Here is a 16,681-nt window from a genome sequence, read left to right on the forward strand (position 1 = left end):
GTAGATGTTGATAAATAAAATAAAAGACACAGCTATGTTTTCACACTTTTATAATCATTTGTGGCTAAGTACCAGTTGTTGCACCATCATACTTTGATGTACAGATAGGCTTTTCCTTAAATATATGATTTTGTGAGTTTATATTTTGCATTTTCTTTATTTGTTTATTATTTATTTTAAATGGCTGTATGGATCTGCACTTCTGAATATCATTTCTGCTTATATATTAAATGAAACCTGTGGCACCCCCTATCGGCAGTATAATTAACTTTTTCTGTTCTTGTAAACTCTTGTTAATTTCAGTGGTGCTCTTATCTACCATGTTTTTTCCCCTTCATGCCAGTAGTGCATACTTCTTAAAGATAATTGTTTCAATATGTTAATTTTAGCTGATGAATCCAGTTTTCGTAGTAAAATTTGATTTGCATTTATTTCTTAACTATCAGCGCAGAAGTTGCACAATTGTTATAGATGCGATTTGATTTTCTTTAAACCAGTTTTCTTCTCTCATTGTGAAACACTTTTCTACATTTATCTACCACATTTATTGTGGAATATTTTTCTACATTTATTTTTTATTAATTGATATGCATGAGAAGAAATTACATTTTCACCAAAGTTATGCAACTGTTTTCTTCTAATTATGTTTATTTATAAAAAATAATAAAAATTATAGTTGCATTTGTATATGCAGTATGGTCATTATCCTTGTTCAATCTAGATATCAGCATTTATATGTTACAGGGAGAGCCTGATTACCCTCAAGACTTGGGCTTAGGGACCCACATTTAGAAAGCCTACAAATCATTCGTTCTGCGCTCATAATCCTATTTTTTCTTTATAAAGCATCTTCCGAAGCCTCTATGTGAGTAGTATGTCTAGGGTCATGTGCTTCTTTACTTGAGCCTTCATTGCAGTTTAACATACTGCACTTGGAAATAAATATCTTCTCTCCATCAATGGTGGAATCATATTTATTCTCACTGAGTACCAGAAATTGAGGGAAGGTTGGAGAAGAGTTTCTCATGTTATGTGATTTTTATAAGGGATGGTTGTTGAAAGTCCTGGTTTTTTAGTTTTATTGATACAGAGAAGTCAATGTTTTTATTCATCTTCTATCACTTGAAGGGTGATTCTAACTGGCTAAATACTTTAAATCAACTTCTGAGCTCTCAGTATTACCTTAAAACTATGATATGAGTTATTACTTGTAACTTAAACCAACTGTAAAAGCACAACACACAGGCAAACTTATTTAAATCTCATGGTTTGTGAGCAATAAATTAAAATATTACAAAAACAAAAGTATGTCATCTTGACTTTGCAGCAATTAGCTGGAAACACATTACAGCTAGTCTAGAGTGTTGTGACTCAAAGCCGCAACATTCTAGATTGGATAACTTAAAATCTAAATCAAGATTAATTTACAAACTAAACTAACAGCTGATGGTCTATTTCGCCAGAGCAGCAGTGTTCTCCATAAAAAAGACAAGTGTGTCAGCCATTTGCACAAACATCTATCTACAGTCAAAAGTTGTTAATTCGGACACCAATAATCCGGAATGATCTATAATCCGGACCTCAAAGCTACAAACGTTCTGCGCATGCGTCGCATTGACTCATGCGTGTAAGACCTTTACGGCTGTGAATATCTGTGTGCGCGTGCGCAAAATACATTTACGAATGCGCATTTCAACTCAAAATTTCAATCAACTCAAAATTTATGTTGGTTTTATTTTAAAAAAAGTATTTAAAAATATATCAGCCTCAAATGAGACAGTTATTGGAAAGAGCTTCAATGAGCAAAAATATTCTGAAGATTATTTTCATACAGTATTTTTGCCCCATAAGGAAGAGGGGTTTCTAAGCTTGTCTGGTTTACTAATTGTCAAGTGAAGGTTGATTTTTGCATAATTTTAACTTGTTACTGGCATGGTTTCTTCCATATGGAGCAATATAATAATTATATAATATCTTATTTAGAGAAAAAAGTGTCAATTTATGAACAAAGTCATTGTTGAATTAACATATGCCTGTCTTAACAAATTTGATTTTGATATATGTTAATATTTACATATGCAAGGTCTGTACAGAAGGTAAGCTTTATTAATTCACATAAATCTTCCAGATTAGAGTTGGGCAATATGCTTCGTAACTGATTCAAAGAACCAATTTACTTTAATGAACAAATGAAATTTGATTTCAGAAAATAGAGTGGTAGCTTGTTTCTTGAAACTGTTTTACAACTCATGGTGCTTTCTTGTTGAAAGCATGGCAGCGATAGAGATGTTGTATTACTTTCACAATCTGATTTACTATTCTGAGTCAGCAAATGCTTGATTTGTGAAAAAAAGAGTGTTTAGAGTTTATCCATCAAAAACTCCTTTTGGCAGCATGACAGGAAAACTCAATTTTTTATTTAGGGAAGAAAAGAATGTTTATTCATGTTAATTTTTATAATTTCCCAACTATTTTAAACTTTTCTAATTCTAGAATTTTATTGTTAGTTCTGTGTAGAAAGGAGATTTTAGGGAACCTCAAATCTCCAGTTGAAAGAAATCAGTTCAGAGAGTTAAACATTTATTTGAGTCGATTCTTCCAATCCCCTGGCTCATTTGATATCTTTTGCTCTGTGGTGCTCCTAGTCCCATTATTCATTCAATTCTTTCCACTCTTCACTCTATCCTCACTTACTACTGTTCATTCATTTCTCATTCCTTATGTTTTTCATCAAAGTTATTGTGAGTGAGTGATAGTCATGTAAAACACCTGATTCAGTTCAGTGAACTAGTAGTTCTTATCTGTTCTCATGAAAGTGTGGTTTTTGCCCATCTCTAGTCCAGACTGTTTATTGTTAAAATAGCTCTTCCTCAGTTTAAAAGTATTCCTCAATATACAATACTGCTGCTTATTAAACTCACAATGAAATCAACTGAATAATACATTTAAATTTCCAGTAACCAAAACAAATATATACTAATTGGTAGAAAAACTGTCATTTGTTAAATCATCTTTGATGCGTATAAAATTAAAACTGGTAAAAGACTGATTCCTCAGGGTCAAAATAAGCTTTTTATAGCTGGTGAAAACTGTTTCTATTTCATTTATTTATCTGTCAGTTATGTAATGTTTCAATAAAACAAGTCTAGCATAAATTTCAACCAGTATAATTAAAACCAAGGACCTCCTGGGGCTGTTAGGTAACCTTCCCTACTCCCTATCAGACATTGTTTGCAAAGCTTTTTGTTCAGTAAAAGCAGTCTTCTAGAGATATTTTTCATGGTAAATGAGTGTTTCTCAGGATTAAACAAAAAGAAGAAAAAAGTTCTGAATTGAGCCATATTTTTCTTTTTCGAACAGCTGATAGGAGGTGGAAGTATATACATGTATTAAGTTTGCTTTTGTTATTTGAAAATTTCATGAAATGATTCCATACAGCTGTATGTTCTCAGTCTTTCAAAAAAAAGATGGCCATCTCAGGCTGAAGAAAAAAAGAAAAAAAAGCTTTGGTTATGCTTGTAACCATGAAGTGGGAAATCAACTTGACAGAGAAAGTACAGTTTTTCTGCTGGCTAGAAACATGAATTTGAACATGCATTGAATGAGTCACCTCTGGAAATGTATTTTAATTTGCTGTATGTGTAACTTGTTATATGTCAAAAATGCCCAAGTGAAACAATTTAAACCTGAGAGAAAAGGCTAGCTTGTTGAAAGATTAGGTAAGTATAGCCAAAGAAAGTCTACATTTAAAATGGAAATTTCTTGAACAGCATTGTGCAATTTACTTAAAAAAACAAGCTGTAAGTGATGAGAAACTAATAAAAAATGCATATGTCTCATGGATCGAGATGTTCGTATTGAACTAGCAACATCATTGTCTACTGATAGTTTCATTCTAGTGTTGAGAAGATGTTTTGCATGAGGAGGTCACCCGAGTGTTATCTATTACAACAATGGAACAAATTGGGTGGGAACAACTAATGAATTAAAATCAGTTCTCTGGTTCAGATTGTAGGAATTTACGTTGTGTAAGAGAATTACCTGGAAATTCAATCCATTATCAGTGCCCTGGTATGGTGGCTTTTGGGAGCCAATAATACACGTGTTTTAGGGAATGCTCATCTAGATTATGAAGACCTACACAGAGTACTCTGTGATACTGAATATGTCAAGAATAATAGATTCTTGGCCTACGTGTCTGAAGATGGCAATGATCTTGTGCCTTTAACTTTTCTAATGTTCTTACAATAAATAAATGAAGCCGGAGTTATGGATGGAGACCTAATTGATTCAAGCAAGACTAAGCATTATGGTTAAAGAATTAGTGAATAGCACAAAAAAGGATTTAGGACAGTGAGAGAAATAACAAAAAAATAATACAGTTTAGAGGAAGGGGATGTCATTGTTCTTGGAGATGATAAGGTATAAAAAAAAAACTGATGTTTAGCCAATGTGGTTAAACTGCATCCAGGTAAAGAGATGGAAAAGTATATGTGGCGGATATCAAGACCAAAAATGGGATTTATTTGTAACCTGTCCAGAAATATATCAGTTAGAAGTCAAAGACAATGATATACTGTTAAAGGAGAATGATCCGGATATAATGACCCATGGTTATAGTAGTTCAACTACTTTCATGAATGCTCCAGGTAGTCCTGAATATCTTGAAAATGATGTTATTCAAAAATCACAATTCAGGTGATCCTTGAAAAAGATGCAACGAATGAACCTGTGAGTTTGAATATTTTTTAGCTTCAGTTATAAATCTCTGAATTTCAAAAGAGGGAGGATATCATGAAAGCTTTCTTCCTTGAATCATAACTGTGACTATCACTCACTCATAGTTCTTAGTTTTGATTTCAAACTATAGCATAGTCGACTTGTGTGCACAGTTTTTGTTTTCCTGTTAATGCTTGTGCCTATAAATTTAATATGCATTAAATATTTCAGTAATTAGAAAACTGTTGTGATTTCTGATGAACATTTGGATTTTAAGCCATCTCCAAACACAATTCACAAAAATGGTTGAAAAAACCTCTAGTTATGTAAATTCAACATTACTTATTGTTTAACATTATTGAAATTATAAAAGGGCAGGTCATCATTTGGCTGAGAACTGGATAAAAGAAGTTTTACTTGTGCTTCTAAAAGAATGCAAGCCATGTAAAATTTATAATGCAGATGAAATTGGTCTGCTTTACTGAGTATTACCAAAACATAGATTAATGTTTAAAAAGGAAACAGAAACTAAGAAAGGAACAAATTACTGTGTTAGTATCATGCAATATGGGAGCAACAATTAAGAAGACACCGTTGGTTATTAGAAAAGGGACAAAACTTCAATCTCTGAAAGGTGTCAAGAATTTAACATACCATAACAAGAACTCGTGGATGGCAAGCAATATTTTTACTGATTTTCACTAATGATGTAATATGTGCAACCTATTGCTTTTAGTTTTACTTATTATTATGATGATCTTCTTATAAGAGGCAGGCTGATTAGGATACAGTCATTGAATTGTAAACTACTGAGGAACTTTGAAAGTCCTGCAGAGGATATTGATACTTAAACAACTTAATTGTGCTGGAAGATTTTGAAGCTTAAGATTCTACACAACATACAGAGTACTATACCGCAAATGCTTTTATGTTATCTCACAGAAATGTGGTGGAGATCTGTGATTAAAAATTATGACCATTTTTTGGCCATGCTGCATGACATCTATAATATATATCAGGGTTGCCACGCTACCTGGAAAACCGGAAAAAGTCAGGGAATTCGGAAATTGACCAAAAAATTCAGGGAAGAGTCGAGGAATTTAAGTATTTTAGTCAAAATCTGGAAAAGTCAGGGAATTTCATACAACGATTCCGCCAAAAAAGGCGAGTTTTGCACTGACGTCAGAAGAGATCACTTTTTTGGCGAATTGTGTATCACATGAGTGTCATTCGGGCAGCTGGCATAGAGCCAATTTTCGCAGCTCCAATTTGATTGTCTTTATTTGATTGATAGAAAGGCAAAGCAAGTTCCCCGCAACTTTTGGTTTCCAGTAACCTCGAGAATCGCATGTGCAGTGCATGAACTAAAGAAAGTACCTGTTCTCATATAAAACAAAATGGGTTTAATCCTAGTATACGGTACCATGAAGGTTAGAATTAAAAAAATATGTATTGTAAAGAAGGAAAACCTCTCTGCAATAGACGTGGCTCGGTTCCATCATAGCGGGAAATAGCTGTGCATGCGCGATATATATGTCGCCAAAGCTCGAAACCGGTGTCGAAGTTCGAAGGTCACGTTATCAAGAGTTCATAAAATGAATATCGTTTAAAATGTCTTTAAACTGTAAAGGAAAAGAAAATATTTTTGGCGCAAGTAAATTAATTCATGGATTAGTTATTTTGAGGGGGGGGAAATCTACGAAAATCCGTTTTTAAATTTATTGCGAAAAATCCAAGAAAAAAACGTTCTTTGATAAAACATTTCTTCTTGGATTTTTCGCAATAATTTAAAAACGGATTTTCGTAGTTTTCTTTTTTGTCAAAGAACGTTTTGTCTTAACACGTGTTTCTCAATTTCCTGTACACATCGCGGAGAGGGAAATTCTGGCCGTTCCGTCTTCTAATCCCTTGGAAAATTTTCCCTCCGCTTTTTACATAGACGTTCTTTGGTCAGTATAATCTCCATGTATGGTACAGTGGGATTTGGTGACATGATGATGAGCAGGAAACGGGTCATTTTGCTCTTGGAGACAATTTTCAAAATCATGCGAAGGCCGTTTTATACTCCGTGGCCGTATCGTAAACTAGGATTTTACCGCAAAATCTTTTTTTTTTTTTTTAAATAAATACCTTGTCATTTTGCAGTAAAATAAAAAAATAGTAAACAATCATCTAGGATAACCATGTAATATAACTATATTCACTAAAATATCGTTGATTATTCTAATTAAATTTTTAAGTAATTATCTTTATTTTTATGTTATTCATATCATTTAATGTTGCTTCTTCCCTCTAAATTTATTTATCATTAGTAAATAATATTTCCAAATTTCAGGAAATTTTCTCTGGCATAATCCTGAAATTAATTCTAGCAGTATGATGACATCACGAAATTTAATGCACATATTTTTTCCGTTTGTATGCTGCGGATACCTCAATTTAGTAAAAAAATATCATTAGTCGATTTCTTTCTTTCGTTTAACTGCAGAATGTCTGCAAAAAAGCCTTATTTTATTCCAGATTGGGCAGATTCTAATCTCAATCTTCAGTGGAGAAAAAAACTCCTATTATAATTATATTTGTGTTTTTAAGTGTTAAGGTGCCTTTTAAGAATACACCTCACACAAATTAGATTTACCTAAAATCTAACCTAACTTTTAGCATCGCATTGTGATTTATAAGAACCGGATTAGCCTCATGTTGAACTGGGGATGATCATGAGTAATAATTAAATAAAACACACAGTTGTTATCCAACGTATATATCTTAAATTTTATTAAGTTTTTTAAGCGGAAAAGTAAACAAAATTATCAAACAAAGTGTACCAAGAATAATTAAGAATAAATGTCCTCTGGGATTTATTGAATAATTAAGTGAATTTGCTACACAGTACAAGTAACACCATAATTAATTTACCTCTTAGCACAGCCAACGTACATTACGCGGATAGAGTGGAATTTTCTCGAAACATACCTGGAGAACCTGCAAAAGTCAGGGAATTTCATTCTCCTGTTTGAGTGGCAACCCTGATATATGTGCTGCACTACTAATAAAAAAAGCCTTTCTAAGGGCCACTCCTGCTTTTCTTTTCTTTTTTTTTTTTTTTTTTTTTTTTAAATTGGAAGATATTTAAAATTGAATAGGTTATTAAATTAATTAACAGAATCATTTTCATTCATTCTTATTTATTTTCAGATTGTTTTAGTGGTGCCATCACAGGAAACTGAAAAATAAAAAAAAATAGCTTTACTGTTAGATAATTGTTCTGCACACTCCTCTGATATCGTTCTGAAAAACATTAAATTAGTGTTTCTTCCTGCAAATATATCCTCTATTAATTCAGCCTTTAGATGAGGACATTATAAAAATTTTCAAATGCCATTGCAAAAAAGGTGTTGCTCCAGAAAAGATAAACAGAACTGAATCTTCTGAAAATGCAAGCAAGCACTTTGAAGGAGATAACTAAATCTATGCATATTACCGTCAGTGCATGGAAAGCAGTCTCTCAAAACATGGTGTAATTGCTTTAGAAATATGGCTGTTGTTTTAGAAAAAGGCTCAGAGGAACTGCAAACTATAGCCAATGTTTTGGACATTGGTGTGGAAAATTATGAAGATTCATTTTTAGAATATATTGCAACTGGTCATTGAGATAGTGTGTGAGAACACTAATTACGAGATTATGGAAGATGTTGAAAAAAGCTGCAGAATTTGAAACAAAAGTGAAAATATCATATGGAAAAAAGTGACACTTGTATTGATTAATAAAAAGATCTGGTGAATCCATTGCATGTTTTGGGTACAGCCCTTAAAATATGACCAAAGATTTGCATGCATGAGCAAGTATATCAGCAATTAGTTTACATAATGTGGTAATTAAGCAATGAGAATGCATTTTTTAAAAAAATCCATGTAAACTTAGCAGCATTGCTTTTTGTAGAAATTATTCATCACATGGCTAGACATACTATTTTTAATGCAGCATTCCTCATCACTCAGTAGAAACTATTGTTCCAAGTGCGGTGTACAATATTGTTGTGTGCATTGAATGCACATGTCCGATGATAGGTTAATAAAATGTGTTTTATCAAAAGAAGCGCTTCAGAGTTCTGACTTTTTCCACAGAAATAGTCGTGCATGTGTTCACAATATCACAGAGTGCAATCAGTTGTTACACTTCAAACGACTAAGAACGTTAAACACACCGTTAACATTAAAAACACCTTTTAGATGCAAAGCTCATCTAAAAGGTGAAGCTTGCAATACAAGTTGCTCTGAACTAACAACTCACTACAACAACAGCTGAGAACAAATACTCTTATCTCTGGTCTTATATAGTTTGCTGAGAAGTAAAAAATACTAGAACTATCCCAGCCGCTGAGATATTTGCAGTACTTCTCAAAATTACTGGAAGGCTTATAAGGGCCGAATTATGGTTACAACTAATATAATGATCAGTTACATTTAATAAATTACAATACCTATTACAGTGATACAGGAACCGGGCCAAAGTGTCACCAAGTTTGGTGTGACTTTGGATGATTTATCACCAAATTTGGTTACAAAAATTGGTTACCAGCTTTGCGATATCTCGCTAATGTAGCGAGATAGCCATTTACTCAATTTTTAAATAGACATGCCACTGTATTCTTACTTATCTGGCAAGCTTTGCTGCTCTAGATTTTCATGTTACATTATACAAAAAATACAACAATTTCACGTAGAACTGCACTAAAATCATCCATCTGTATACAAAATTCATAACAAGACAATATACTTTCATAGAATTCGGGATGTTCGTAAAAATTTCTGGCCTTAAATTGTATACATATTCTTAGACTTACCCCTATTCTCAATTTGTTTCCTTAAAACAATATTTTTCTCTTCCAAATATCTTATTGAAATAAAATATCTTTTTTACATTGAAGAGATTCAAAAAATCTGTAACATTAGCTTGGAGAAGGTATGCTAATATTACAGCTAGGTAAAATCAGCATACCATAGGCTAAAGAAACTGTATCGAAAACATACTTCTGCATTCATTTTGTTTTATTATGCTACTGTTTGCATTTATGTAGAGGTCTATATTTCAATAATATAATACACCAGTATAAGTTTATGACCTATCCTATTTTTTAAATTCATTCTCACATTATTGATTATCACATTGGATGTTTTGCTATTTATATATTATTTATCTGAAGTTTTTTAAATCAAGAATATTTATAATTAAATGCCTGTGATAATTTATTGCATTTCTTTATTTAGGAATTTTTAAATAATTTGTAGCACAGGTGATATTTATCAGTAATTATGCAGCTAACAGTGTATAAAGAGGTTGTGGTATAACCATCTATCATTCCTCAGAGAAAGTGCTATGTCACCCCCCTGTATTATGTCTCCATTTAGAATTCATCACTAATATTTTATTGCATATTTTTTTTTTAACTTTTCAAAGTGTTCTAAATCATAATTACTGAAGGATTGGATATTTTCAGTTCAGGCAAAGCACTCAAAGGCTGCCTGCCTAAGGGTAGTGATGCCTTCAGAAATCATTTTTTAAGGGAAATCGACACATTTTTATGTTACATAGAAAGAAAAACTCATGTAGAGAGTTATCATGAAAACTTCTATGCAGCTAGCTCATTCACCAGGATTTACCACTCAGCCACTAGTAAGTCAGACATTGAATAACAACACGAAAGTAATTTAAATTCAATTAAACAAAATTGCCAAAACTTTCAGCTCAGTCTTACAACTGTAATTCTAAAAATGTTAAGCACTAAGAAATAGCATTAAATATTGTATGGGCTGCTGCAGTGACTTAAAACTTTCTCTAGATATATAAACCTGCATAATATTAAGAAAAGGATATGTGTATAGTATTCATTTTGAGTATTCTTAAAGAATTTTTGCTGCTGTTTCCAAAAGATAAATCATGTTTTTATGCTTCTTGGTTTTATCTAAAAATAATTAGATAATGAAATTTATTAGATAAAATTAATATTATCTCTTATAATTATTTTTGACTAAATGCTTTTTGGTTTGTATTTAAAAAATTAGATAATGAGAGGTTGTTGTTGGTCCCCAATTGGTCCTTTGGACAAGATTTCATGAAATGCAGTCACAATATATTTGTACAGTACAAAGTCCGAAATCCGGACTCGTCGGGACTTAGGCGATTCTAGATTAGGGATTTTTCCGGATATTAGATCATCAGTTTAAATCTAGTAAGATGGCATGTAATAAAATTAAAAATATGAAATCGTGATTTATTAAATAATGAAGTATCTAAAGGGTGATCTAAGGGTATCTAAAGGGATATCCTTTGATGATCTAAAGGGTATGATCTAAAGGGTATCAAAATTTACAAATAAAAGTTTAATATTTATTTGTTTACCTTATTAAATATTTCTTGCAATGTAAGTTGTTTAAGTTGTTTTGTTTTTTATGCTAATACTTTCTCTTTAATTCTGTAGACAGACATAATTTCTTGTTTAGTTACATTGTTGAAGTCCTGTAACTGCTGTTTGGACAATTCCAACTAACTTGTCAATCGAAATTTTCTGTTTTCAGTAACTTTCTTCACTATCGGTAGATGTATTTTCTGGATCTAGAATCATACGACAGATTTTGCCATTAATTGATTGATGATTGAGAAGCATTGTCATCACAATGAAAAACTTCTCTTATATTATCTTCATTTATTACCTCTTCTCCACATTTCTTTACAAAATCAGTTAATTGGAAAATTTCACCTCCGTTTTGTGATATCCGAAAACCTTTAAAATTAGCGGCTATCATCATCAAATTTAGCTATATTCACTATACATATTTGGCTATGCATCATGAGCTTGGCAACTAATGCCAAGTTCTTCCGTTAAATTTTATCTTGCTTCTTTTGTTGCACTGAGACAGTTAAGCCTGAATTGTATTAGTTTAGTTGTTTATTATACTTATGTCTATTTCTTGCACATGCTTAAGGCTTATCAGAGTTCTGAATAAATAAATTCCCACATATACTTAAGAATTATTGAAGGCAAACACTAGCGATCTTACTGTCCGATGCAGTCTCTGTGGGTCCTAAATTCTGCGACTCAGTGCGGCCATACAAGCCCTGGCGCTGGTTCTGGTCTTACGTGAATAACAAATCAGTTATTCTAATTCAAATATCCCTAAATGTAATCTTTGGGTCTAATGAGTATCCTCAACAAAATCTATTTTTAGCGAATTTTTCCTCGTCAACATTTTTTACTGCATTTAACTGAAACTTGTAATCATCGCCAAGTGTAATGCCAGCATAAAAGGTTACCATACTCCTTTATTATTCAGTTACTAACATTACAAAATTGTTTAGGCTTCACTACATGAGTCATTACTCAAGTTGTCATGTTTGATACACAAGCGGTGATGGAAGGAAAGTATAATAAATAATGATTTGCCAGGTTGGCATCAGATCAACGATGTATCTGTGTAGAATGTTTTGGTTTGAGATGTGTGCCAAGCACATATGCAGCAATGGAGCCAAACTACTGATGGTACAAATTTATCCTTAAGTGATTGTTTCTTCAGTAACAAGGTATCATACGACGTTCAGTCCGTAATCTAAACGTCCATTATCCGGAATGATCTAAAATCCGGACCTCAAATCCACAAACTTTTTTTTTTTTTTAGTCCAAAGGGATTTGAATCCCGAAGGACTATTAGTTTCGTTTTGGCATTTTGCATCGGACGGATAAATGTCGGTTCACTTTTCAAACTGTTGCCATAAAATGTTAGAGTCCTGCATTATATTTGAAGAAATTAAATAATGAAAATCTGCATAAATGTATGTATATTTCTCACATTGTCATAAAATAACAGTACATAGAGTCATCGAATTTTGAATAACGTAATCCTCCAACGAATATGAGCATGTGGAAGACCAAATTTGAAATTTGTTTTATGATCGATTTCCTATTTTTTAAAACTTTGACGAATTTTTGATTAACAAACTCAAGGATTTCAAAGCGAGCAATGGCAACGTTGTGCAGAAAAAACATTTTTATCTCCAGCGCGTGAGTCTCTGTATTGGAAATTCTAAAGATATGCTCGTTTTAAAACTATTTTGCGATATTGCTGTTGCACTGGATCTTATGGTTTAAGTGCGAGGAACATGATATTTAATAAAGAAAGGTAACACACAAAATGTTAAAAAATGCCCCTTTGGACGTAATTTAAAATCTGAAATATTTCAGTTTTTTTTTTTGTTTGTTTGTTTTTTTGTTTTGTTTTGTTTTGTTTTGTTTTACGCATGCGCGTTGGGAGGATGTGTCTCCAGCTACGTTAAAAAATGCTTGGAGAATTTATGGTCAGCTACCATATTTCATGGTGAGGATGATGAAGATGAAGATGATAGTTGTGAATTTGAAGGTTTTTGGACATCGCAAACTAAAGGTGAAATTTTCCAGTTATTGGATTTTATAAAGAAATGTGGAGAAGCGGTAATAAATGAAGATGATATAACATAAGTTTTTCATTGCGATGACAATGCCCCAATCATCAATCAATTAACGGTTATCGAAATCTGTAGTATGGTTCTCTAGGTCCAGAAAATACTCCTTCCGATCCGATAGTGAAGGAAGTGAGAGAGAGGTTATTGAAAACAAACAAATTTCGATTGACAAGTTAGTCGGTATTCTCAACACAGTAATTACAGGACTTGAACGGTTGAACTTTGTAACTGAACAAGAAATCATGTCTGTTTATAGAATTAAAGAGAAAGTATTAGCCCAAAAAGCGAAACAACTTAAACAACTTACATTGAAAGAAATGTTTAATAAAGTAAAATAAATAGTAAGCTTTTCTTTTTCCTTTGTAAATTTTGATACCCTTTAGATCATGCTCTTTATTTCATAAATTAGGGTTTCATATTTTTAATTGTATAATTTCTGCATGCCGTCTTATCACCGGAAAAAACCTCTAACCCGGAATCATTGACGAGTCCGGATTACAGACTTTGTACTGTATTTTATTTACTGTCAAAGTGAAATTAAGAATCGAGACTCTCCAGATGTTTTATTATGCACGTAGGGGGGAATGAAATGCGTAAAGCCTACGAGAAAAACTTTGTTGGTGGTTTTGAGGTCCAGATTTTGCATCATTCCGGACCTCGAAGCCACTTTTTTTTTTTTTTTTTTTTTGTTTGTTTGTTTGTTTGTTTGCTTTATGCATGCACATTTGATGTATAATAGACGGTATAAGCTAGGCTAAAATTATCTTTACTGATTCTCAGGCATCTCAGTTAATGTTGCAGACTGCGCTGTTCCTTAATCTTCTAATTGGATCCGGCTTATTATTTTTTGCAGACTGTTAGAGCAATTTTATAAAAATTAAGCTTGAACTTTCGATTATGTCAATAAGTTTCCAATTCTGAAGCTGCCAAAGGATCTACAAAGCAAAAGCATGTTTCGATGTCCATTAAACAAAAACTGGAATTGCTGCAAAAAATGGATAAAGGCATATCTGTCTCAAAATTATGCGAGGAGTATAACATTGGAAAGTCATCAATGAATTAACGGACGGCGAAATCTGTAGTAGGATTCTAGATCCAGAAAATACCGCTTCCGATAGCGAAGAAAGTGACAGAGAGGTTATTGAAAACGAAAAAATTTCAATTGACAAGTTAGTCAGTATTCTCAACACAGCAATTACAGGACTTGAACAGTGGAACTTTGTAACTGAACAAGAAATTATGTCTGTTTATAGAATAAAAGAGAAAGTATTAGCACAAAATGCAAAGCAACTTAAACAACTTACAAAGAAAGAAATGTTTAATAAAGTAAACAAATAAATATTAAGCGTCTTTTTTTTTTTTTTTTTAATTTTGATACCTTTTAGATCATAATTGCTCTTTATTTCATAAATTATGGTTTCATATTTTTAATTGTATAATTTCTGCATGCCATCTTACCAGATTTAAATTGATGGTCTATAATCCAGAAAAAACCTTAATCCGGAATCGCTGAAGTTCCTGACGAGTCCAGATTACGGACTTTGTACTGTATACAAGAATGGTAATATCATCAACTAATTTTAGATTTCAGAATGTTTCACTAGTTTGATAGAATTCAGATGTTTTTATGATTTGTCACATCTTTGAAATTTTAGCATGTTGTACATTCCAGTTAAAATTTAGTATGTAATTTAAACCACTTTTCGTCCTTTACTTAATTTTTTTCATTTCTTGTACATCTTTTTTAGATGACATCATATTTGTTAGTACTCCAGAAAAGAAAGAAGAATTTTATCCAGAACCTGAAGAATAGAAACTTTAATTTTGCTTCATTTTATAAATGTAAATTCAGGGGTTTATTTCATTAAAATATATTTTCTTCAGCACTTTTTTCTTTAACATATTGTTCTTTAAAGTTTTACGAATAAAGTGGGATTCCAACCTTTTATCTAACAGCTAAGTGTGTAGGTAAGCAAATTTTCACTTTAGTTCAGAACTCAAGAAGGGTTGATTACCCTTTATTTCTCAAACTAAGAACTTAACAGTTGACTTCTTTTTCAGACTGTACAGCAAAGCCTCCACTTGGGCTTGAACTCAAAGTAATAAGAAATAAAACTTAGGTAATGCTTAACTAAAAGATAAAGCTGAAGCTATCAAGATTTCTAAGTAATTGTCCCTAAATATCAACTAAACTGGCGAAGCTATCAAAGGGCGTGAGATACAGCTGAGTGTAGCAATAGCTTAGAGAGAGTGTAGCCAAAAGGCAAACGCGCGCTCATCAGAATCTCTGGCTCCCTAACGAAGTCAGTGGAACTTAAATACCATTCTTACTCATTTGCATTAACCATGATTATAAAAACACATTCTGGTAGGAAATTGTAAGCTGAAATTAGGAGGGATAGGAAAGTAGCTTTAACTAAAGATAACTCTTAAAAACGACAAACCTTACATTAAGAAATTCATTCAGGTAATTGTTGTTATTTTATAAATAATTTAGTGTAAAAATGGATGAAGTTTTTTTTTTAATTGAGTATTTAAATTTTTCTCATTTTATCAGTTTGTATAAATGGTTCTCAAACTGCATTTACAAATGAAAATGTAAAAAGGAAGTAATTAATAATTAAATATAATGGCACAAATCATCATGAATCTATCTGTTTGAAAGGTAATGAGGAAAAATCAAATTCATGTAATTTATCTGAAAATGAATCAATTGCCACGAGTTCGAAAAAGGAACCTTTAGTGTCAAATGTTAATGCTAACACTTTGGTTTCTCAGTGTAATATTTCTGTTTCAAAAAATACTTTATTACAAACATGTACTGGTTTAGTTTGCAACGAAAACGAAACTAAAGTTGTTCGTATCCTTCTTGATCAAGGTTGCGAAAGATAGTTTATTAAAGATACCTTAACTAGATCTTTAAAATTAAAACCTATCCGAAATGAAAAATTGTCTGTTTTTTTCGTTTGGAACTAAGAAACCAATAGTTCAGAATTATCTTGCGGTCGTAATTGAATTAAGAGATAGAAATCAAAAGAATAAAATAAAATTGGAATGCCTAGTGAGTAATACGATATCAGCTTGTCCCGTAAGTAGTCCCAGATATAACACGCTCAAAAAAATGAAGCGCTTAGGTTTGCATTCAGCTGATTTAAGTGTAAACAACAATGAAGAATTACAACATGTGGGAATATTAATTGGCGCCGGTCGATTCTGGGATGTAGTACTTACAAGCCGGAAACGCATAAACAAACACATCCAAGCTGTAAATTCCATTTTTCGATGGCTGTTAGCGGAAAATGAAAATACAAACGAATGGAAGGTAACGATTCGAAGCACTTAGCAGTAATGGTAGGGAATGCCTCGGTGGTCGGAGGATTCAAGCGTGTTTTGGCAACTCGAAGGTAACGATTCGAAGCACTTGGCAGTAATGGTAGGGAATGCCTCGGTGGTTGGAGGATTCAAGCG

The 16,681-nt window shown here is 32.4% G+C and overlaps 1 protein-coding gene across 3 annotated transcripts in view; it reads left to right on the forward strand.

The window, feature by feature from the left end:
* Positions 1-15,099, forward strand: part of mtSSB (mitochondrial single stranded DNA-binding protein) — a 65,420-nt gene extending 50,321 nt beyond the window's left edge. The window contains exons 6-7 of one of the 3 annotated variants that reach the window (XR_015039792.1): positions 14,675-14,774; positions 14,962-15,099. Coding sequence is in view for 2 of the 3 variants with exons in the window: in XM_035350265.2 (XP_035206156.2) it covers positions 14,962-15,026 (65 nt within the window). In the remaining variant the exon portion in view is untranslated. Of the gene's footprint in view, positions 1-7,914; positions 8,801-14,674; positions 14,775-14,961 lie in introns of those variants that run through there. The other 2 variants (XM_035350266.2, XM_035350265.2) reach the window with 2 other exon arrangements.
* The last annotated feature ends 1,582 nt before the right edge of the window (positions 15,100-16,681 follow it).

Source organism: Stegodyphus dumicola, chromosome 2, assembly GCF_044657685.1.
Source record: "Stegodyphus dumicola isolate Sdum_Otavi_A_Nest chromosome 2, ASM4465768v1".
Classification (NCBI taxonomy): Eukaryota; Metazoa; Arthropoda; class Arachnida; order Araneae; family Eresidae; genus Stegodyphus; species Stegodyphus dumicola.